The sequence below is a fragment of the Trichoplax adhaerens genome, genomic scaffold (genome assembly GCF_000150275.1).
Source record: "Trichoplax adhaerens TRIADscaffold_2 genomic scaffold, whole genome shotgun sequence".
Taxonomy (NCBI): Eukaryota; Metazoa; Placozoa; class Uniplacotomia; order Trichoplacea; family Trichoplacidae; genus Trichoplax; species Trichoplax adhaerens.
In genome coordinates, this window is record NW_002060944.1 from 7719987 (window position 1) to 7744812 (window position 24826).

The 24826-nt window shown below is 34.8% G+C and overlaps 5 protein-coding genes across 5 annotated transcripts; 3 read left to right on the top strand and 2 right to left on the bottom strand.

Moving 5' to 3' along the window:
• Positions 1-472: 472 nt before the first annotated feature.
• Positions 473-1492, top strand: TRIADDRAFT_53775 (uncharacterized protein; the record flags this gene model as incomplete). Its single annotated transcript, XM_002109555.1, has 1 exon — positions 473-1492. One exon carries the CDS (start codon positions 473-475, stop codon positions 1490-1492), a length of 1020 nt encoding a protein of 339 aa, XP_002109591.1.
• Positions 1493-6459: 4967 nt separating this feature from the next.
• TRIADDRAFT_20548 (uncharacterized protein) lies at positions 6460-9682 on the top strand (the record flags this gene model as incomplete). The annotated part of the gene is made up of 7 exons (XM_002109556.1): positions 6460-6561; positions 7246-7312; positions 8223-8262; positions 8501-8642; positions 8853-8924; positions 9157-9267; positions 9473-9682. 7 exons carry the CDS (start codon positions 6460-6462, stop codon positions 9680-9682), a joined length of 744 nt encoding a protein of 247 aa, XP_002109592.1.
• A 963-nt stretch (positions 9683-10645) lies between these two features.
• Positions 10646-15157, bottom strand: TRIADDRAFT_53777 (uncharacterized protein; the record flags this gene model as incomplete). Its single annotated transcript, XM_002110091.1, has 6 exons — positions 10646-10761; positions 11943-12063; positions 12734-12993; positions 13169-13354; positions 13785-13939; positions 15033-15157. 6 exons carry the CDS (start codon positions 15155-15157, stop codon positions 10646-10648), a joined length of 963 nt encoding a protein of 320 aa, XP_002110127.1.
• A 3894-nt stretch (positions 15158-19051) lies between these two features.
• On the top strand, positions 19052-21853 carry TRIADDRAFT_21652 (uncharacterized protein; the record flags this gene model as incomplete). Its single annotated transcript, XM_002109557.1, has 13 exons — positions 19052-19335; positions 19604-19677; positions 19766-19908; positions 20083-20199; positions 20352-20408; positions 20473-20524; positions 20606-20638; positions 20740-20819; positions 20897-21019; positions 21112-21211; positions 21285-21416; positions 21489-21592; positions 21722-21853. The coding sequence occupies 13 exons, from the start codon at positions 19052-19054 to the stop codon at positions 21851-21853; spliced, it is 1431 nt and encodes a 476-aa protein (XP_002109593.1).
• A 1147-nt stretch (positions 21854-23000) lies between these two features.
• TRIADDRAFT_20435 (uncharacterized protein) lies at positions 23001-24150 on the bottom strand (the record flags this gene model as incomplete). Its single annotated transcript, XM_002110092.1, has 5 exons — positions 23001-23126; positions 23207-23284; positions 23412-23524; positions 23721-23813; positions 24015-24150. 5 exons carry the CDS (start codon positions 24148-24150, stop codon positions 23001-23003), a joined length of 546 nt encoding a protein of 181 aa, XP_002110128.1.
• Positions 24151-24826: the final 676 nt, after the last annotated feature.

Sequence of the window (24826 nt, forward strand, 5' to 3'; positions counted from 1 at the left end):
TTGATCATTCTTTCATTCATGTTGGTTGCGACAACTTCATTTCAATTCCTCTAAGTTTTTTCAATATTAACTTACCTTTTCATTTCGTCTTATTCATATCCTTAATTTGTCACGTTCTACTCTAATCCAATGGTGTTCCATTCCATTCTTTTTTAACTTAACCGTAGATTAACGATTCATAACAACGCCAAGTTTTTATTAGCAGGGCTGATTTGATTTCATCATTTCCTCATTTAATTTTAAAGTGTTGATGTTGACGTCTCTTTTTAAGAGATTTATCTACCTATTCTATATAAAATTGAATTCTTGTTAAGTACATAAAGCTACATACTGGTTGTCATTTGGCTGTTTATCAAGAACGTCGAATCTATACCTTACCAGTTTTAGTCTATCACAAGAGAAGAATTGAATATTAAAATCACTCTTTCATACCATTTAATCGCGAAAATTGAAAAAAAGACACTGTACCAAAATGAATATGAGCAACGGCTCTTCTGGTGTTAACGGTAGCACAAGTTCACCACCAATACCAGTGCCATCGCCACCGCCTATCCATATACAGTGGCTAGTTATTGGTATTATCACAGGCATTACAAATGCAAGCCTACTCCTTTTTATCATATTTAATCGAAAATTACACAGTATAACCAATTTTATTCTATGTAGTAAATTAGTCATTGGATTCTGTTTTGGTATTATTTACGTTATACCACGGCAAGCAATACCATTTATTAGTAGCGTTGCTATTCTATGCGATTTTATACCACAACTTGGAACTGGATTGATGATTAACTTAAATCTACATGTCTGTTTGATTAGTTTTCATCGTTACTTCCTAATTATTAATCCTTTCCGTTACAAGGAGCGTGCCACATCTAGAAACGTCGTTATAGTCCTTACTAGCACTTGGTTACTGTCTATTTTTATCGCAGCAATTCCCTTATTCACGTTTCGCCCTATTCATGGTATCCAATGTATTACACTGGGAGATATTAATGCCGAAACCGTTTATCTATCTTCTGTATTTATTATACTGTTCCTTGTTCCCTTGGTTGTTTTAGTCGCAACTTATGGTAAAATTTTAGTGATTGTCTTGACTCTTCACAAAAATCATGTCTATCCTGCTGGAGATAAATCAGCAAATATCAGTATAAAAACGAATCGTAAAGCGTTAATCCAAGCAGCTGTAATGATTGGTATATTTTTTTGTTTATTTGTCCCTTTTGTTGTTGGTGTGATTATCTTTTTCTTTGCGCTAAGAGCTGGCAAAGTTGGTCCACTCGTTCCTGTACTTACGGCAACTCAATACCCGGCATTCTGCTACCCGGCCTTAAGTCCAATTTTAAATATTCTGTTTATGAGCGATATTCGCGTCGAAGTTGTAAACTTCGTAAGGGCTAGTTATTCGAATATTTCTGGTGATAATAATAGCTATACGTACGAATCATCACAAGCTCAACGCCGTCGAAAAACTCTAACTTCGAATTTTTGAAAATCCTAATCAAGTTGACTATTAAACTATCATGACTAGTATCAATTGCATTGCTTAAAACAGTTAAAGTATTGATATCGGTATAATAACTATCGAATGCTCTTTAAAAACAATGTAAATGTATAGCTAGTGCATTCTGTATGGTACTTCAAAAATTATCCTCATTTGACGAGCATTTCATTAGAAGTTTATCATGCCATTTATTAATCATTAGAAGTGTATTAGAGAACTGATTTTTTATTGAAAGAATATTGTAATTTTAATGATTTCAGTATTGAATAGACAACGATGGGATTATAGACGATCGTCTCTAGTTGTTGTGTGCTAGTCCATAATAATAATATACTTGCGGTATGGAATGAAAACAAGCATATTTCTTACTTTGCAAAGGAAATGATGAAAAAAAATTGAAATAAAAATGTAGCCTTAACGACTGGTGTCATCTTTTGATGATGAAGCCCTCAAAGTATTTCTACATTAAACTATGTTAACCCTTTTACTAGAGAGTATACGCATGGGTTATAGACCAATTTGCTATAAGATAGGATGAGCGTATCGATCATGAGTGTTTACTGCAATTGTGGTAAAATTGCGGTACTTTTTCTGGTAGTAATTTATATATTGTAGCTTATAAAACTGGCAATGCTAGCGGTGATTTAAATATTTCCATAAAAGTAAGAGAATTGTTTATTATACTTCTTTGCGTATGTAAGGCTATGGTCTTCCACTATTTGTAATCTACGATAAATAATATCCATGATTATTATTATAATAATTCTCGGAAGTTGTTGGCGAAACTCATAGTACCAAGAAAATTACTTCAACCTTGAAAATCTTTCAGACAATATACATTTATTAATAAACGGTATATGACCATTCTCTCGTGGTTTTGACTAGGTATACTTAAAAAGCTATTTTGAAAATAATACGTAACATACTAAGAATAAGATAGCTAGAATCAAGAATTTCTAGGTCTTTAGTACTAACATTGTCATTTCCTAGCTTAATTGGAAATAAATGGTTTGATATTGATTTACATAAAAAATAATTTCTCATTCTACCGTAAAGTTACAGATATTAACGTAGGTTATCAAATTATTACATATACGATCTTGATCATGTTATAAATCTCCGATGTGAACGATTAAATTACAGTATGGTATACCAGTGATGACGTATGGCTACATTACGTTATCTGTTATTAATTTTATGGTATCTTATAACCAATAGCTATCATTTTTCGAAAAATAAACTTCTCTTCCAAGTCAATTTTCAACTTAGAGAAGAATCTCACTGTTCCCTTAGCGACAGTAATATACGAGTTTATTTATTTGTTGTTCAATATTTACGAACCATCGCATTTTATCTCGATTATCTGGCTTATACTTATACATGTCAGTGATTATGCACTTTGGCTACTATTTCAACGTTGTGAATTGGATGGTCTATATAGCTTTATTTTATACTGTATAATTTCTACTTACTCAGTATGGACAGCTTATCTAGTGTAATATCCGCAATTACTGTAAATTGAATACTGAATTTTGCACAATATGTATATAATTTCTTCCTTAGTGAAGAAAGAGTGAATATGAATACCAATTTAGTCTAGCTATCATTTCTTTGTTATCATTATTAATTTCTTTCTAGGCCATCATGCTGTGGATGTATATTGTAGATCTGCACCTATGTTTATTTAGTGGAATCATTGATTATGATTTGAACAGTACCGCAATAATATCAAATAATTATTTGATTACTTGACTATAGTTCTAAATCAAGTTTAAAGATTGTTATTACTCTTTTATCCAATCGAGATGATTCTACCAGGAAGAGGGTAATTACAGTAAGCTAGAATAACCTTGGTTACGTAAAGGATATGGTATAGAATGCGTAATATACGTAGTTCTTCTAATTTGATGTTGAAAGATTATAATTTCATGCTATAATAAACAAGTATACCACTATTCAATAATAAATAATTCTGGCGTAAACTTTGAATAATACAAAAGAAATCAATTTTCTATTAAATAAGGGTAAATACTTCACAAGTATCTTTCTCTTAAAGATTTCATCAACATATGGAATATAATATAAAGGATGGAAATTTATCCAATAAATCTATAAACTATTATGTATGGGGTATGTGCGTAAGACAGATCCAAGTTTACTTGCATTAAGCTATTACCTTCCATATCTCAAATAAACTACTTCCAAAAATACTACATTGGGTCAATTCATAATACTCTAATCACTTGTAAAGTACGGCTAATTTACCAATGCTTATAGAATTGATATACCGTATTAATTCTAAATTGTCGAGTAAAAGATAGATCATAGTTATGGCTGTGTTTAGTAAAGGTTCGGCAGATACCAACTTTTGTTGGATATACGAGTAAATGTTGCTCAACTATTTTTGGCGTAGATTAATTGTTGCTTGGTTTCTCATTGAATTAAAAAATTACAATTAGACGACTCATACTTGGCGCACCAAATGGATTTTCTATGCTATAATAATTCCTATTAATCATATAATTAGACAAATTCATTAATTCTGGTAGGGATTACTACGGTATAAATGCTTTTGGAGCCCGTGGTAAAAGGCAAATATGGCTTATTTTTATAAATTAGTTGTTAGGCGAAGCAATGCGTAATCAAATAAATGATTTCAGCAATATTTATGGAATAAAAAATTCATATCTAGCGAATCTTACTGTATGTAGTAAGATTGGCCAATTCCATAATGACCGAGACTTATTGTACATCATGGTGTTATTGATAGGTTAGATAAGTGCGATCGTAAACTTAGCTCAGCTCTTTTTATAATTGATCAGGCGAACTACATTAATGAGTGGAAACTGTAGCAAAATACGAATTGTAGGCATTCTTGGCTGCTAGGGTATGGAATTCATTTTGTCAAGGCAGAGATTTGGCAATACCGAGGCTTATTTGATTATCCCGGCCACGCTCCATTCCATCCAAGGGGTCCATCACTTCGTATGAGGCTTTGATGGTATGTTTTATGTCATTAAAATAGAATTTATACTCCTCTTGCAATGGAAAGTTACTTAATGCAAGTAGTTTCTACATTGCTTGTACTTCAGGCCCGGTGAACGTTCTATTTTCTCTTCATTCATAATTACATCAATTATATAATTATTGGGAGAGTAGTGAGTTTCATTTTAGATAGGAGAGGGAGCGTTTGTTTAGTCCAGGAATATACTAAAAGAGAAAATGATTAGGTGTGGCAGTTGCAATAGTAGTACGGTACTTATTTGGCATATGGTGTTAGCGTTTTAGACTGCAATAGAATGATCCATAACGGTGGAGAAGAGCTTTATCTTTTACCTTGATGAGACACTAGTAGTTTATGATTGAGCTCATCATGTGCTCCGTAAAGTTGCTTGACTAAAAACGAAAGAGAGGGACAGAAAACGGTCATTCGGTATACTAAAAATGTAGGGGTTGACTAGTCGTTGATCATCTCAATTGAAGCGTATGTCCAAAACGATGCCGTACACTACGGCTATTTCTGCATATTGTGCAATGTAATGGTGGCACATTACAACACTGACTCTTGTTATCCTATTTGCATGCAGGCAAGAAGCAATAAAATTCCCAATCAATGAGATCAATGAAGGGAGTGGTTTGAAATTCTAACATATAATAAATAATTTTATTATTCTATTGAAAAATATTTCATAGTGTAGTCCTTCATTGAGGTATCAGTTCCTCAGCAGCGCTGGCTGGCTCGGCCAACAAACCAAGCCGAAATCGTAAATACAGAATGGCAATGCTTGCTTCCCCAATGCGATCCAATACTATTACTGACATACGAGTCTATTATTATGATTATTTTTAGTCAATGTGATTTAAAGGCAGCGTGAAATAAAGAAGACTTTACACCCCTACCAATCCCTTTCGTCGCCGAAAGCACGCTGATGTAGTGTACACCCTACAGGTGAATGGGTAATGTTATGACTGGTGTAGATTCCTTCCGCAGCAGGGTCACTTCATTCATTTCTAGTACTAGATTTACTGCCAGTACACTACTGCCTTTCCTGGATCAAGAATCAAATAGAGGCAATAATTTCTAATACTTGATTTACTGCCAGTACATTACTGCCTTTCCTGGACCGAGAATCAAATAGAGGCAATAATTAATTTCTAATACTTGATTTACTGCCTTTCCTGGACCAAGAATCAAATAGAGGCAATAATTTCTAATACTTGATTTACTGCCTTTCCTGGACCGAGAATCAAATAGAGACAATAATTTCTAATACTTGATTTACTGAACCAAGAATCAAATAGAGGCAGTAATTTCTAATACTTGATTTACTGCCAGTACATTACTGCCTTTCCTGGACTAAGAATCAAATAGAGGCAATACTTGTATCTTGGACCAATCATGTGGCCGACTCAACTGCAGTCAATTTAAATGACTAATCACGTCCAATTTGGTATGGGGATATAGTGAACTAACTCTTCCTTTTACCGTGCAGTATATAGTTCATGTAGGATTGGTTGTTCATATTATTGACTGCGTTAATGTACTGTGTAGTAATTTATTACGACGATTCTTATTTAGCCGGTCACGTATTCAAGGTAATTTACCTCGGCCATTGCCAAGTCTGGTTGCATCTGAGTCTTGTAGTACTGTCTAGTAAGTACATAGGAAAGTCGTGGCAAATTCCCTGTCAAGCACGTCTATAGACAGTACAGTACATTGCAGTCATGACACTGTCTTGATAATACCAATACGCAAACATGGCATTGTATTACATACTGTAACACATGGGCTTGCACCAGAACTGAATGATACAGGATCATACTGTAATCTACAGTACAATGTATTCTAGACTACAGTACTTTGGCCCAATTGCTTACGCCATCCAGACTGCTGTACAATCCTCTCTTCTCTGGCTGCGGTTTCTGTACTCGGTAGATCGTGCAAAATTGCAAAGATGGCGCTGACTCCGGCACAGTTACTGGACGAATTGATGGGACCCAACAGAAATGCCCTACCCAATGAGGCAAAAAGTGAATTACACTGGTCCGACGATAATGTAATGCTATTATAAATGGATATTGATAACGTAATTAGATTGCATTGCAGGGTATACAGTACTTCTATGTACTTGTTAGTACACGTTAGTGTGGACTTGCATGACAAGGTAGCGCCAAATGCAACGCTTACTGGATCGCATGCACTCCTCTCCCGACGATGTTGCTATCGATTCTATGTGGATTCCATCTATTTTAAATTCGGTTCTAAATACCGTACAGTCCAAATGCTATACTGCTGTATATTGAGTAAGACTACATTAGTAAACTTATAAAATGAACCGTTAGTAGGGGAAAAGACTGCATTACAACTGACAATGCATAATACTGTACTTATTAGGCATAGAAACAAAGACGCATACTTGAGTAGTATGCGAGGGATGGTAGGAATTTTTTTTCAAAGGCTGTACTACTGTATCATTATTAAGACAGTATTGGATATGGATCGATTGACTGCAAATGAGGCCGTTGAGAATGGATAGTTTTTTAATCTGTTAGAATGCGTAAATATCGTTGAAGATGACAGGACGATATATCAATTCAGAGAGTTTTGTTCATTGTAATTGCTGTCATTATTATTTTTACAAAAGTGTCCGAAATGAATTTGACCCGTACCTCCTAAGAAATTCATGATCCATTCTCAGTTGTTCAATGGTCTAATATCTGTATGACGTTTTTCTTAATAGGTTTGTAAACGATTTTTATGTGGATTTTGCCCTTCTCAGCTGTTTACCAATACTCGTTCCGATCTAGGTAAGTTATAAAAATTCAGCTTTCTAGATACAGTTACAACCGTTGCCTAGAGCAAAGTGCTCAGTATCCCCTTACTATATATTTAAAGGTGCAAACACTTGTTTCTTCAAGTTTTCACGTATAGTATACTGTACTGAAATTCAATTTTTCCCCATTACTGCTACTCTATTAATGTAAACATGTGATATGCTGATATCGTAATCAAACTCCTTTCACGATTTAGTACTGTACTGCATGTAGTACAGTACTTGGCTATACTGCACGCGTATTCTTACGATGTCAGAATCTCGTCAAAATTGCAATGGAAGTAAGACTATTTGATCCGACTTTTTGAAGCTACAATATTCTATCAGATTTGTACAGCAATTCTTATCCATACTGCAAGTACACGTGCACATTGTCATGATTGGTTGATTATATATATATATTATTATTGTCACCCAATCAGTATGTTATGTCTTATAATTGCTATTAACGTAATTTTGTTGAAGTGCATTAGCCAGAGATAAAGATTTAAATACTGTATATCAGATGATAAATCACACAGTGTTATTGATACTTTCTCTTCCTTCCACTTAATGAAGTGCGTGTACTGTATGACAGTACAGTAATGGGCCAACAACGGATAAAGGAGAAATCTAGTATGAGTACCTTTTGAGCATCAGTATTGAAATCTTACTTAAATGTGGTGTAATACCTCATAGATTGCGATACTAATTGCAGCAATCTATAATCAGTATTATAACTCTCAGAGTCGATTTCTGTCATTTTCTTGCAGTGAACTACCCGTCCAATAAATCTACACCTTTAATGCCCTAGATGCATTCTATCGACTACTAGTATTGATAGTTATTTAATATGCTGTTTAGACGCGTCATTGAGCTCCTAATCTTTATTCATATAATTATAGGTCCTTGCGAAAAAATTCACGATGAAAATTTACGACAATTGTAAGTGCTGTGACCTTCAGTGAAATCCTCCCGGCTCTGTATTTAAATTTTTTATTTTAAATACTCTCAACGGATATTTTGCTTGTAGAAGAGAGCTCTTTTTTAATTTATTAGCTGATAGCGGTTAATTTTCACCAGATATACGCGTATATTTTTAGCTGCATACTCTATCGTGCAATGGCATACTTTGCAGTTCGTAAGTGATATTAATGGCTGTTTTATTGTATTTCTTGAATAGATATAAGAAAAGTAAAAGAAATGGTAAAATGCAGTATGAAGAAGACTTTTTGCGCTACTTACAAAGTATTATGGCTGACGTAGAGAGGAGAATCCGTCGTGGTCATCAGCGTCTAAGTTTGAATGCTAAAACGAAAGAAAATGTAAGTTTAACATAAACTTTCACCGAAAATAACTAAATGCAACGGATTTCGCGTGTTACTGTTAGATGTTACTCTATTAGCTACAGTATATGATACTGTACTGTACATAAGATTCCGGATATGTGTTGCTACATCTTGTGGTGTTTACTTATGTAAATGCCTCTATTTTAAAGTTATTATTTACGTCCATTTTTATGTATGATTTCGTAGAAGGATATTAGTCAAGAAGATGAAGAAAAAGTTATGGAGATCAGTCGGGACATTAATGCTCTAATACCTCAGGTACGTAAATTGGTATATAATTTCTTATCTTATCAGCTTCCAAATAATCTCTAACCAGTACATTACGTCTTGAGAAAGTATTTATTCCTCTATTAAGCGTGAAAATCTCACGCTAGACGTGAATTAACATTAGTGACTATTACATTATATTATTTGATGTAAATGCTTATCAAAACTGGTTGCATTGAAAAGAAACTAAACTCAGTGACGAAGAATTTTGACCACATCTTAGGTAGAAGAACTCGGTTCTGAAGGTCGCGTTGATGAAGCACAAGCTTTGACAGAACAGATCGACAAATTAAAAGAACAACGGGAGCGTATTCAAGCGGTAGTGATTTCTATCGTTGTACCTATTTACATTTCTGCCTCTAATATAAAATGTACTACTTGACTAAACGATATCGTTTTCTCCTGCTTAGCAAGCAAGAACGGATAAATCATGGGTACGAGTAAATTAGTTGGTGTAATTACAAACGGTCGAATAAGTACCGTAGGTCTTTGTTTTAGGTGGATACTAAGTTGAGATTATTTTATTGTCAACGAAACAGATCAAAGATCCAATGTCAAATCAAGATAAGCAAATGGAGGTTTGTGAAACTTGCGGTGCCTTTTTAATTGTGGGAGATGCACAGTCTCGTGTTGATGATCACCTAATGGGCAAGCAACATATGGGTTATGCTAAAATTAAGTTAACCATTGAAGAATTATTGGTAATTTTTGTGCATCATTTCCTTTTTATGTGTATGTATTATTGGTGAACTGTTAGTGATTTTCGCGTTGTCACTTATGCTTAAAGGTGACATCAATTTTTAGTTAAGTAGTTGAAGGAATACGAAACTTTATACACTACCTATGTATGCATTACATCTCTAAATTTATTGATGAGGTACATTACAAGCAATTATTATTTACGCACTCTAGATTAAAAAGGATGGTGAAAATGAATCTCGTAGAAATAGAGACATGGATACCCGTGATAGAGATGGCCGTAGAAATCGCGATAACGACAGAGGTCGAGATCGGGACAGAGATAGAGAACGAGAACGAGATCGAGATCGAGATCAGGATAGAAATCGGGATCGCAAAGATCGACGTGAGAGGTATGATAAAGATAACGATCGTCATCGTTCCAGTCGTCATGACGACAGTGATCGCAGAAGAAGAGAGCGTGATGAATATAGTCGTCATAAAGCACGTAGCAGGTGAGTGTAAGTAAACTTTTTACCAGTTTTGCAGTAGCTCGCTAAGGTGTAACATTAAGTGGCTATCTGGGCTGACAAGAGGGAAAATGAAGAGTAGAGCTTTCAATGATTGGAGGTGAAGGATTTTGTAAATCATTTATACTCATACACGAAATATAAACAAATTAGTGCACGTTCGCATATAGTATTGTTGGTCAGCGATTGCCTTCTTGTCATGGCTGGTAATACCAATCTCTACTAAAATGAGCAACAGAAAACAGGTGCATTTATTCCGTATTGTATTTAGGCTAAATATGTGGTGTATTTGCTGCTGTATTGCAGTAGGCTACGTATTGGTCATGTTTCATGCAACAGAATACGGTAGTTTCCTTTTTGTACTATTTCAATCAGTAGACTAGCGTATTTGAAGAACATTTTGGATCACTCTTTTTGCTGTCGATGGTGTTACTGTCATTAAATTATTTCCATATGACGTCCTAATTAATGTAGCTGCTCTTAGCAGTTTTTCAATATGCCACGTTATTCCGCTTTAAGACATCCGAATAATTGCAGTTCTGAGGTTTCATCTTCTTTGCTGTGTAAATCAATTGATTTTGTGTAGTTATATTTTACTTCGTCCGTTACCGTCAGGGTTTCTATAGTTTACCAATAAAAATTAACTTGACGTAGAAAAGCCAATAACATACAGTATCCCTTAAGGGTATAACACATTGCAAGCTTTTGCGTTATAATGTTATGCAAGATTTATATCTGCGTTGTTATTCAACAGCTAAGTGACTTTGGGCAATATACCCATATTAGTTATTGATTATGTACGTCCGCTGTCGTATACAGTGAAGCTTTTCTATCGACTTGTAGTAATGTAGCATGTAGACTTTGTAACTTGAACTACTGTACTGTACATATCTACATACTCGTATCTGGTTAGTTATTCCTATCATTTTCGTATAATCTATAGTTTATGTTCGATAACAGTTTACCCCTTATATGATTTATGCTATCAGGTCAAGAGAAAGACATGGACGCAGTAGACATGATGAAAGAGACCGTCGTAGGTCACGTTCTCCTCGTCGACGCTCTAGGTCAAATTCTCCGCGTAGTAAATAAAGGTTGAATTATACAAGATATATTTTCTAGTATATGTCCCTAGCTGTATTAGGTATACGCGTGTATCTATGCTTACGTTGACAAAAAGTTGCTCGGTGTACTCTGTCTGCTTTTGGTGAAGTCTGCTAACTTTGTGCTAATTTGGCTAATGATTTACAACCTCCCATCTTCTACGTATGTGATCATGCCTTCTTCTTGTGCGTTATCTCCTAGGTAATAATATTTAATAACTAGGATACGACACTTGACTTGTTTATCAATTTACCTTACGCGTAAGACATCTCAATTAAGGTGCTGTTGATCATTCTTCTGCCGTCGAATTAATGAAGGTATTTGTAGATAAGTACTAGCTTATTCGTGATCTATGCAGCCCACTAGTCTTTGATAGACTTGCAAATATAAAATAATGACTGCATGGATTAGTTCAATATATATTGCTTTAAAGTTACAGTAGAGTTGAGACCGTTAACGTATTGTATCCTAGACAATTTCCTTTGTAATAAAAACGTTTATTTTCGAAAATGTTGTATGGCTACAATAAAATTTTAACATTGTAAGCAAAATATGAATGGATACAATCAGCTTACTTTGTTGAGATTTTTTGTCTAGAAAGTTCCTCAACAAGATTGCATGCTACTATACTCATCATATATGCGTATCGCTACGAAGTCAGCTTATGTACGAATTGTGTGCTGTACTTATCACTCACCGGTGATAACTCGTACGCTTACAAACAACCAAATGCGAGATAAAGCCGCACTTGTCTGCGTATAGCTACCGCCAGCTCTACGATGTATTTGGCAAGTGATGTAGTACAAACCAATAAAAGGCTACGTTATAAATTAACCAAGTCAACACTACCTAAATTTCAATACAATCACTGCATACTTGTCATGTAAGTGATATACTATCTATTGAGTTACGTTTAAATATTGATAACTCAAATTCATTTAGCATAGTTCTATATATCTTAGTTTTACAATATAATAATACATTAGTCAAGACACGTAAAAATTTCATAAACGTTATATTAATCATATGACGTATCTAAAAATTTATCGCATTACAATCTCAAAATAATAGTACGTACTAGGATCAGTTTGTGATAATCTCTTTAATTAGTGTAAAGTAAATCCCCCAAAAATAACAAGACTGTCTTTACACGTGTGCAATACAGTATGTTTCGTGCTTATCTCTAAAAATGGAAAGTGAAACTATGAAATTCGCGATGTCATAGAAATATTATTACTATTGGTTAATTATTAAGTTTGTCAACATGGGATTCGTATACTGTAGAGGAATTGAAATACTATAATTAAGATTAACTGATAATTCCAGGGATAAGACGCCATGGTATTATTAGCGCCGTAGGAATTGCATTAAATACAGTACAATACGTTAAACAAGTACTATCAATATTACATAGCTTAGCTTTCTACTGGCACGTGATGACATAATTGTACTGGAAGTAAACCATATTATAGATTAATAGTAACTAACATCAAGAGCATTCGGTTGCAGTCTATTTAGTAAAACCACTTCCAACTCCTGATTGTCAGTTAATCTTTGCAAATCTTTATCCTTACGAATAAGGATATTAGGTAACTTGCGAATCTTTTTTACAGCTGATTTCGATAGATCTAGTTCTTCGCAACATCGATCAAATAATGATTCGTATGTTAAATTAAATCGATCCAGTTCAACTTCTACGAAATCTTCTTCACCAGAATTTGCAATACGAACTTTAACCAATAATTCCCCTATATTGAATAAGAGGTTATAGAAAGAAATTGCAATAAAAAAAATTGAGAAATAATGATAAATTGAAGATTTTACGTTTTCCCATAGGGTTGAATGATTTGCCATGTGGTGAAGCCACAATGGTTGCTTGAGTTGAGATAGTTCGACTTTGAATAGACAGCTCTTTTACATCACCTCCAACCGTGACGATAGACTTTGGAGGTGAAGTACTACGTCCATTTTGGGAGACAGTAGTTTCCGTAACTGTAGTATTTGAGTATGGAAAGGGAGGATTTTGCATGTAGTTTGGAGTGATAGGCAGTTCAGTTTTGTTTGTTTTTGGAGAGTTATTAGGAGACGCACCTATATCGCTTACTCCCGCTAGTATAGAAAAAATTCACTAATGTTATACAGTATTAATGATTGTAGGGTATAAAAAGGCAATGCATTCCCAAGATTATTAATTGTTCTTGCCCAACTCAATCCTTAGCTTAAGATAATATTTGTAAGGAGATTGTAATCTAGTAAAAGTACAGTACATAAAGAGCTACTTACTATTTGCATGCATTACTTAAGCTTACTATTGGAAAATCAGTCTACACTAATATAACAAATACGTATAATGCCATGCTGTTATGAACATACACTGTACATACAGTGTACACTGAATGCATAGCAGGAATTACTGTATAATTAAGTATTAATATTTACAGCGTCTTTCAGTCTTGTAGTAATACTGTGTCATAGAATGTACTTATATCTAGAAGCTTCAACAGAGCTATACATCATTCTAAACATGACATAATATTACCTGCATTATTTAACATCACTTTAATTTCCTCACTGCTGGATAACTGAGCTGCAGTTTCACCGGATTTAGTTAAAAGTGATGGTTCTGCACCCTCGCTTAGCAGGTAGGCTACAATATCATTATGCCCGCGGCAAGCAGCCCAATGTAAGGCGGTCCTGTCCAATTACAAAATATGTCAATATAGTAGTTACATTAGTTCTTCTTCTTATTATTGAAATCAATGTTTGCACGATCAATAAAACTAATGATGAGATATAGTTAGATTGAGTCAAGATCGATTGATCTTGACATCTCTATACCGCCATTTAAATACTTATACACTGCCATGCCAGTTGTAGTTATATTTATTGTTACGGTATTTTGAATAATGAATGTACTAATATACAATATTACTGCTGAATACCTACAGAACAGTGTACAGTGCTTGTATACGTGCATTACTGTAGGCGCATTATCTCAAGATATAAGTGCGAACAATACTCTAAGAATGTGATTAGAAAGTAATCAGAATAGAAGAGTTGCTTCATAACATTTAGAAAGTTATAGCCTAAGAAATGATTTAGTTATAGTAAAGTAGTGAAAGAAAGTGGTTGCTAATCTTGTTTGATGGACAAATTTTTTGTTATGAAAAGGAGCTTACTACAATGATTGTTCTCTAGACTGTAATTAACAACGTGATGAGATAAAAGAGAAAATTGTAGCTATTAAATTCGAATTCTTTACTGTTATTTGCCTATTTTGCTTAGTGCGAAGTTTTAAGTGTGGAACTACGGTATCAACGACTTTAACTCAATGGAAGTATTTCTACAGTTTGTTCATTTTATTCGTATTGCTAACGGTCTGATGACAATTTAATAGTATGGTGGTTCGGTATCACTGTGTCACAAGTGTTATTAAATTACACTGTACATTGTTGTCTTGTCATTAAATATACTCCTGTGCCATGTCAGTAAGGTTCATTATGTTGCTCTCCTTTATTGCGCGTAGTAATTACGCCGATTTAACGAATACGTGAACTCTATGCTTTAGAATATAATATAATCTACTGTATCTTAACTGTTAGATAAACAAAGCTCAAGTTGGACGGTAATCGAAGGACGAATAGCAAAGTCAATCTCGATGACAACTTTGTTCTCTTATCATGACTAAAAGGTACAATAAGCCATAAGAGATCGACTTGATCATGAGAAATTTTTGCTAGTGTCCATTCAACTTTATGGTCTATTGTATCTAGGCGTAAATAATTACCATCCATTGATTTTGTGTTGGGAATTGATGTTGACGCCTCGTTGTACTAATAACTGGACAGTATCTTTCTCACCAAGACAAGCGCATTCGCGAAGTCTTTCTTCGATTCCATGAACGGGATTCATGTGTGATTAATTTCAGGCAATAATTTAAGATTTTTATGGAGGAAAATGATCGATTTCAATGTCGAATAGCCCACCAATTTAGTAAGAGTAGGTAATTTTTTTTCTCACCAATCCTAGAGATGAAATGAAAGTTTTTTTCAGATTGCAAAATCATAACAATAGTCTTGTTACGTTTAAACGAAGCGTAAAATTCTGAATAGAATGCAGGAATGGAGGATGAACTACCTTCTTCTATCTTGGTATCTTGGTGTAATAATTTTGATGTTGTCAATTTCAATGTAATTGATGAAGATGACGAGTAAGATCGAGTCGAAAATGGTGGTAGATTGGCCTTTGGATAGAAAATGGTATGAAAGTAATGAGACGCATTAGCTTGAATATCATGAATTATACAAGATAGGAGTATACTGCTCTGGCTTATTGTTCTGGCTTTGTTATGATTGGCTTTTGGGCTATTGATCGTGTTTGAAAACGATCAATAACGTTTCAACTTTCTTTTGTGATGGGCATCTGTGGTGACGCGCATCGCTAAGCACCAAGCCAGTGTGTCGCTAGGTGCTCTCCTGCAGTACAGTGTATAGTACTGTACTTGATGGAGTATCATCCAGTAGAGTACTGTACAGTACGTAGAGGTATAGTATTTGCTAATTAACGATTCTCAATTAAACCGACTACCCATTACCACGAATAGATCTGAGAAGGTTCGATTCGGTTCGGTTCGGTTCAATACTTTTATGATCTGTACAGTACAATACAGTACTGTATGTCCACCAACATAACAGTACTGTACAATACACAACAGTGCCTCTACCAGTCTACCAGCATTGCTTGCATGCTGGACTATTCTGGAAGGCACTGGTTGGACTACCTAAAAGTCCAATGGATATTCTGCTGTAAAATATGCTTTTAGTTGGTTTCAGTAGGACAGTCGTATTCTAGATAGTATACTGTTCTATGACTGCAGCAGGGACTACTAAACTGCTGTGTACAGTCAGTATTTGCTTATTCAGATCGCTGGTTGATGCTTTTCAAAGTGACAAAATACTTTGATACACACTGTACATTGTCGAATACAGTGCTGTGCAAGTGAAATTCAAGGTTGAAGGCCGTGAAGATCTTGACAGTTGAAAAAGTCTTCTCTTTATTGTACCGTACAGCACTACTTTGGTAGCAGTTTGATGGAGAAGAGCTGTTACTGATATTCACAAGCAGTACTCCTACTGTATTTGAATGATTAACATGGCCACTTGGCGAGTAAAATAGTCGGTTTGCGCGTTTCCAGTGTAGTAAAGAATTGCCTGTGCTCTCCGTCTTTTATTAATAACAGTCCACATAATAAATAAATAAAAAAAAAAATAGCAGATCCAGTGTACTGTAGAGGACGGACCCAGTCAATTCTGATACTGTACTGTACAGTAGAATGTACAGTACAGTACTGTACTGCAGTCATCGTGGTAGGTTGAAAAACCTCGATGACGGAAGTGAGTCACAGTACGGCACGGAACGGAACGGCACGCTAAATACCAGTACACTGCCACTGACCAATAGTACTGTACAGTACTGTATGACCATGCTCTACTGTACAGTACTGTACAGTCTACAGTACAGCCATTACGAGTTGTACTGTACTGTACAGTACTGTAGACTGAGTACAGTACAGTTATGGCATTCGTTCACCCTACTGTCCTATTCTGTACACTGTACTGTATGAGAAGTGATAGTAATAGAATCATATGGAAAACGACTACGTACTGTACTGTACTGTACCGCACTGGACTGGACTGGACCGATCCGGACCAAACTCGACCAAACTCGACTGCACTTTCACTACTGTAGTGTTGAAGCACTGGCTGAACTGCAGTCTGTCACTAGACGTGAGAACGAAACTCGCCTGTCTGACGCGTCTGTCGGTCAATCAGACAATGCTGTTTGACAGCCAAAGCCTCGCAGCTGCGTATTGCCTGCTGAGGAATCAGCGGCAAGCTTCATGTGATTCCCAAGCTGTTGTGTCTTACATCGTTTCAAGCTAGAGTAGAAGAGAATCCAATTGGAATTGACAAGTATCTCGATCATTCCAATTGTAACTTGACATCGTATTTGAACAGAATTTGCTGTAACGTGTAGCCAAGCCATTGGGATACCTCATCGAGCATTCAACGACAACTTGAATTCTATCCTTGACGAATAGACCGAAAGTATGGACGATTTAACCAGCGCTCCACTCGAGCTTTCCAGCATCAATCGTAAGTCATGGAAGTAAAAACTTGCTCATCCATTCAAGTCAACAAAATCAATGACTTAAGTACTCTTTCCCTTTCTACCTATATTGTATTATGACAAAGAGTGGCTGTAGAGGTTATAACTTTGATACAAACAACTTACTATCTACCCTTTCAATGTCAACTATACCCATCACGTCTAGGTATCTTTTTGCGCGGCTTATATAGCTTACCTGCAACGTTTGATTCACTTGCTCCAACTTATTAATCTGTTGTCGATCTCGATTGTATCGTTGATTACTATGATCACGCATATACATTCGATACAGGCTTGAAAATGCAAATGATGCTAGAAGGAAACTTGAAAGTACAATTGATACCATTCTACAGCATCAAGCATGTCAGCAATTGTTGCTTTCCAAGAGGAAGAATGAAGGTTGAAATTCCATTTTCGTTGCCAGTTTCGTCATGTCTATTATCATGTCATACGAGATGGATTCAATGATGAGTTATCCTAATCTAATTCTTTACTTAGCTTTCATAAACTACGATGACAGATGAAAATCAGGTAGATATTAGGAGAGTAGAGTAGAACGTCATAGACTTCAATCTCCTTTTCCTGACTGGGAAGGATACAATATATTGAACGACTTTCAAGTTGATACGCACTCTATACTGTACAACGTACAATACGCGTACACTTCCTTGTCAGTCTTACAAGAAGTTTGCTAATTTTAAATACTGTTGATAAAAAAGAGAGAAAAAAAAAATCACCGAGATGATATATGAAATGATAGGTAAGCTACATTCATTGACTAAGAAAATGGATAACTTGCTCTTTTGAACGTATTCAAGATATCCAGAGTCATACATTTCTTTCTAGGTGTGTTATATGTATAGGACTGTACAGTCTTCGTGATAAATCATACTACTGCATAGCAATCTCTCTACGATCCTACATGTTTTACTATGACTGTATTTATTGAAGCTAGAATGTCACAAGCCAGCACTGCTATCTATCTCATGGATGTTAGTGAAACAATGTTTTACTTACGACATGATATCAGACCGAAATCCTAATATCGATCAACTGATTACGGCCGTATCAATGTTGTTACCTAATCGAAATCAAGTCTTACTTTGATGACATCTTTCTCAACTCCGGACCTTATAAACAATCTTCTGAAATCTATATTTTGGATAGCTGCTATAGTTATACTTAGACACCAGAGTTGATTACTTGTGAACACAATATGATGATAGAGCTATTCAGTTTTTCCAATGACATACTGTCATGGCAGTTAGTGAAGAATTGTAAAAATGTTACTGGACGTGAGATCCTTCAAAAATCCCTTATCTTATGCAAGTGTGTAATTTGTTAACTCCAGGGCCCCTTCACTTAAATTCTATGCCAACAGTCTACACAAGAAAGAATGCAATGCATGACAATATTCCTAGGAAATAAACATTATGGATGAGCAAGTCCAATACAACTCGTCATGACCACTTACTAATAATATCACTAGTAGTACTTATAAATTTTAATACTAAGCAAACGTAACTTTTACCCCTTTACAGTACTGTATATACAAATTTGAGCAGTAACTTCATTTCTTTAACTATCCTTAACAAAGTTAAACAACCACTAATTTTGGATTGGATATTTTTAATTATTATGCAATCTATTAAAGACGCAAACCAACCAGAAGGAAACAGTTACGAAGAAAAGAGGAGAGATCGGTTTGACGACAGAGACAAAGGACGTGATCGCCATAGAGACCGAGATCGGGATAGAAGAAGTAGAGAACGTGATAGAGATAGAAATAGAGATCGGGATGGTAGACGACGAGATCAGGACCGAGACCGAGACCGAGACCGAGACCGAGATCGAGATCGAGATAGAAGAAGAGATTCCGATCGCGATAAGCATAACAGGAAGGATCGCGAACGTCCTAAAAAGTATGTTGGACGATGAAAATTTGATTCCAACTGAATGAAAATGAATTCGTTATTTATAAGTGATATTTTAATCTAATTATTAAAATCTAGGAGTCGATCACGTTCGCATTCTCCCCGAAGAGGAAAAATTCGCCGTACACAGTATGTATTAAATTAGCTCAAATGGTCGTACAATAATAATGCAGTTATACACATTATGCATATCAGTAAATTTATAAATAAATAGTGTTAGCAGTGTATTGCAAGTCAAGATACTATTTTTTATTAGGCCATCACCATACTGGGATGTTCCTCCTGCAGGATATGAAACTGTTTCGCCAGCAGACTATAAAGAGTTGCAACGTAATGACTCGTGACTACATTGACAAGTTAAAGAATTAGGTATAATGATGCTCATATATTCTTTACTCTTTATACTTACGGTAACTAGGGGACGGTAAAGTACCAGCTCAAGGTGTACCAGCAGCGGCAGGATTAGGTATCGATCCAACTGCAGCTCCTGGGTCAGGCAGCCAAATAACGCGACAATCTAGAAGGTTATACGTTGGAAATATTCCATTTGGTATAACGGAGGTGAAACATTGCTTCTACTTTATATGAATTGATAGCATCGTAATAGATAACTACTCTCTCTAATATTGAAAGATAGTACTTGACTAATTTTAGTAGTTTTAAATTATCTTAATTAATTACTCTACACACGAATATACTTCATTATGTAATCAAGATATTATAACTCATTTATAGCAAGCTATGATGGATTTCTTCAACGAGAAAATGGTCACTACAGGATTAACGCAAGCTAATGGTGATCCTGTATTAGCTGTGCAGATTAACTTTGATAAAAATTTTGCTTTCTTAGAGGTAAAATAGGCTAAATAAATTAATTTAGATTCTATTTTCAATGATTATCGATAGATTTTAGTTACTTAACCATTATGTGATTGAAACGAATTTTACTGACCTAGCGTACTTACGACTATTTATATATGAAAATTTTTCGTTTATTGAAATAGTTTCGTTCAATTGAAGAAACGACAAATGCTATGGCTTTTGATGGAATCATGTTTCAGGTATTGCATTTATGCCTGATATTGTTTCAAGGGTTGAGTAGTCAATTTTTATTTTCGATTGCAGAATCAAGCCTTAAAAATCAGACGTCCGAAAGATTATCAGCCACCTACTGGTGGTATGTTTATAGTTTTAAATACTGATATAGAATTTAACTTTTAATCAAGTTTCTAACTGTATTTTAACAATCCTATGACAGATCCAAATTCATCTGCTAATATCCACGTACCAGGTACATTAACAATTTGTGTTATATTTGTAGTATTAAATTTTCATGAATCAATCTCACTTTGCGAAATATACGTATAACACACTGTACTTTGTATCGGATAGGTGTTATTTCAACCGTTGTTCCCGATACTCCCCATAAATTATTTATTGGTGGCTTGCCGAATTATTTAACAGAAGATCAGGTTAGTTTAAAATTATTGTTTTTTCTTCGATAAATGTTTAGGTAGCCATGTTAATAAACCACTATTATGAACATAAGGTTAAAGAACTATTACAATCGTTCGGTGAACTGAAAGCCTTCAATCTTGTGAAAGATAGCGCTACTGGTCTATCAAAAGGTTATGCTTTCTGTGAATACGTTGTTGTCGAAGTAACAGATCAGGTAATTTCAATGTGGGATTGTTCTTCATATTAAATCCTCTGTATTCTAAGTAATATAATTAATTGAATAATTCGTAATTCTTTTATTCTTAGGCAATCGCTGGCTTAAACAATATGCAACTAGGCGAAAAGAAATTGGTTGTGCAAAGAGCTAGCGTGGGCGCTAAACATAATTACTCGGTAAGATGTCTAAGTACAGAAATACAGTATTTTGCTAATTTTTTGAAGCGCCTATTTATATTTCCCACCCATTAAACAGGATCAAGGCGGTATTCCAGTAACGGTCCAAGTGCCCGGGTTGCAAATTAGCAACAATGCATTAGGAGAAGTAACTGAAATATTACAACTAATGAATATGGTCACTGAAGAAGAGCTGGTTGATGATGAAGAATATGAAGGTTACCAAATTTTGCACTACATTATGTCGTCAGTCAACAGTAATTAAATTGTATCACTTTCTATCTTGATAGATATCATTGAAGATGTTAGAGCGGAAGTAAGCAAGATTGCACCGGTTAAAAGTTTAGAGATTCCAAGACCAATTGAAGGAGTTGATGTCGCTGGGGTTGGAAAGGTTTGTGTGTATTGTAGCGAAATGTTTATAATTTTAATCTATATTTAGTAAATTGTTAAGTTAATGTCTAAATCCCCTAAAATATCCAGTTAATTAACATAGCTTTTATTGTTTAATTTTTATTCATAGATATATATTGAATTTCACAACTTGGACGATTGTCTTAAGGCTCAACAATCGCTTGCCGGAAGAAAGTTTGCTAATCGAGTTGTTATGACGTCTTTTTATCCCCCTGAAAGTTATCATATGAGGCAGTTTTAAGAGCATTTCGAGCACATTATTAGTAATTATATAATTGTACCATTTTCTGTTTTAGCTTTTCTTGAAATTAGAAGGATACTAACCTTTGTACAATTAATCAGTTTCCTTATAATATGCCTTTCAATAGAAAACCAATCTGTCTCCTGATAATAATCGTCTAATATATAAGCATATGTAGCACTCTAATCCGGTGTATTTTTCGTTTATATTGTTGGGATTACGATTAATCGTTGACAGCTCACCATTCAATATCATGAGTCTAGCATGATTATATCAAGTATCACTTGACTTTTGTTCTGTACATGCTTGATTGCCAGATAAGTTGATGACTGAATATTAATTAATAGTTTTTTAGTGTTTAATGATGATAAGGCTCATATTAACGTTGTTTATTTGGCAGGAAGCTTATCGATCGTTTGTACAGTGAGATTATAACATGCGGTAAAGAAGTTTACTGCAAATTATAGCTGAAATTTGAAATAAATGCAGTACAAATATTGTAGCATTAACACTAGTTTAATTGAGATCAGCAAGATACGCATGAACTTCGATATGAACAGTAGTATTATCTTTCTATAATTAAATGTAATTATTTACATACACACTATGAGATACACATGATATCAATTAGAATACAATAAATTTATTACATTACCCATTCGGTAGTGAAAGTTGTACATTGCAGTACCAGAAGCTTTTAATGTATAGTTGCAAATACAAAATTTGAGCATAGCCAGGATGATAAATAATAATTAGGGTTTAAGGTTTTCGTAGCATACACTGTAAAATGCGAAAATTTTGAAGGTCATAGTATACTTATTACAAGTAACATCAATCTAAAACCAAAAAAGGGTTTACAGAGAGGCTCCATTTCATGCAATCATTAGTAAAGATAGTTATGTAATCACAGGATTTACTCAAGATAATTTAAATTGATTATACACGATAGAAATATTTTTGGTTATCATCTACTTTCCGCCTCTGGATAATCACTGAAAAAGACCAATTACGTACGCTAATATAAAGGGGATTGTTATACTCTATTGATCCTACTTTCATCATACAAGTACAGTACATTATTAAAGACATTGGCAATTATAATTTCCAGATCACACGACGACGGTAGATTTTAGTGATATCAGAGTTGCTATTCGCCTGGCTTGTAAGGATTTTTTTGCTCGGGGTTTATTGAGGCCAATGTATGATTAACTAGTCGATGATGTGCTTCATCTGCTCGTATGGCCAAGATAACATCACGCATTTTGGCATCAGGCTGGCATCATGAAATGGATAAATATAATTAAAATCCAACATACGCTTAAGTAAACTCTTGATTTACTAGTTTATCCTTACCTTGAGTTGCCAATAAGTTCTTGCGATATCTGGGGCATCCATCTTGGCCCACATAGGTAAATATCCTCGGTCAATTTGCTAATGTAAGGTAAGAATTAAGTTTTTATAATTGTTAATCATTTGTAGCAATAACGATCCATTCAATAATAGCATAAATTTGCAATGGTGTACTAATTCCAGTACGAGTCCTATTTAATAGGCTTACATTGAGACACTTGGTATAGGTTATTACAGCTTCTTCTTCAAGGTAACCAACAAAACGATGGCAAAATCTGGGACTTATGAGATAGGAAAGGATGAAGAAGTTCACAAAAATACCTACAGCAATTTAATTGAAGAACACGCAAAATCTAAAGTTAGGACTAATTTGAAAAAGTACAATTTTAAATTTATTATGAACTATTGTATTGAAATAGCAAAAGAGTAAGAGGCGTTCTTACAGTCAAGGTGTTCACATATAAAAGTAAATTTAAGCAAAGTAATTATGATTGCATAATAGATCATATCTCATTACCTTGACCTAAAATTACGCACGCTCTGAAAAATGGGCCAGGTCTTTTAAGATGTAATGCAGTTAAAAGATGCATCCTTTCATTTTCTGCCTCCTCTATAACACGCGTAAATTAAGCAATGTAAGAACATTAAATTGCTTTAAGGCTATGGTCGTGAAAGCGATCTTGAGTAAATAGTAAGAAAAGCTATCGCTTTATCTAAAATTTGCAACAGCAGAAACTACTGAAGAAGTATTCCTGCTAGCGATTACGCCTATCGTAAAAATTCAGAGTTACTAATTGAATAACAAACAAACCAAGCAATGTATGGATCCATCCATAGTCTCGTCGCATCCTACGCAATGAATGCAGATGACGAGTCATTGCTGCAACCATTCCAGGAACGCCAGCAACAGTCTCTAAGAAAATAATGCGCCTGCAAATCGAATACATTACATATCATTATTGAATTTATGGCTAAGTTATTATTGCTGATACATAATGATACCATATTCGATGCATATAAAGGGAAAAAGACGGACCTTAACCATTTGTTTTCGTTCATAGAGCCAAACCAATAGCCAGAAAATAAATCAAAGCCAAATCTCAATAGTTGCACAGAGAAGTACGCAGCCTGTGACACAATGAAGTGAGGTACCTCAAGTATTTGACCAATATCAGAACTTAATAAAGAAAGATATTTTACCACACCTTTTCGGTTTTATCTCGTGGTTTTTCATGGGTAACTGTAATATTGTTGGCTTCCTCTTCACTCCTAAAAATGTATAAAATCTTAATTGAAGTCCAGTAAGAGCCAAATTGTACGCTTACAGTATTAAGCTAGGATCATACAAATATATCGTATGGTTTAACATAGGTTGCCAAAACTATTTTTAACGGTACTACAGTAGACAAATAGGTAGACATGCATAAGCAATAGCTACTTTTAACTAATGTTTTACCATATCGGATGTGGCAACAAGTAATCATTTTCTTGAATTTGTTGTTCTCCTTCCTTAGGTCGAAATTCTGGGCCTAATGGATGTTTCTTGCTCTGACTGGCTACTCGGAAATGAGGAGAATTTGCTAGAGCTATAGGGCAACAGGACAGTAACCGTGATCTAATCTA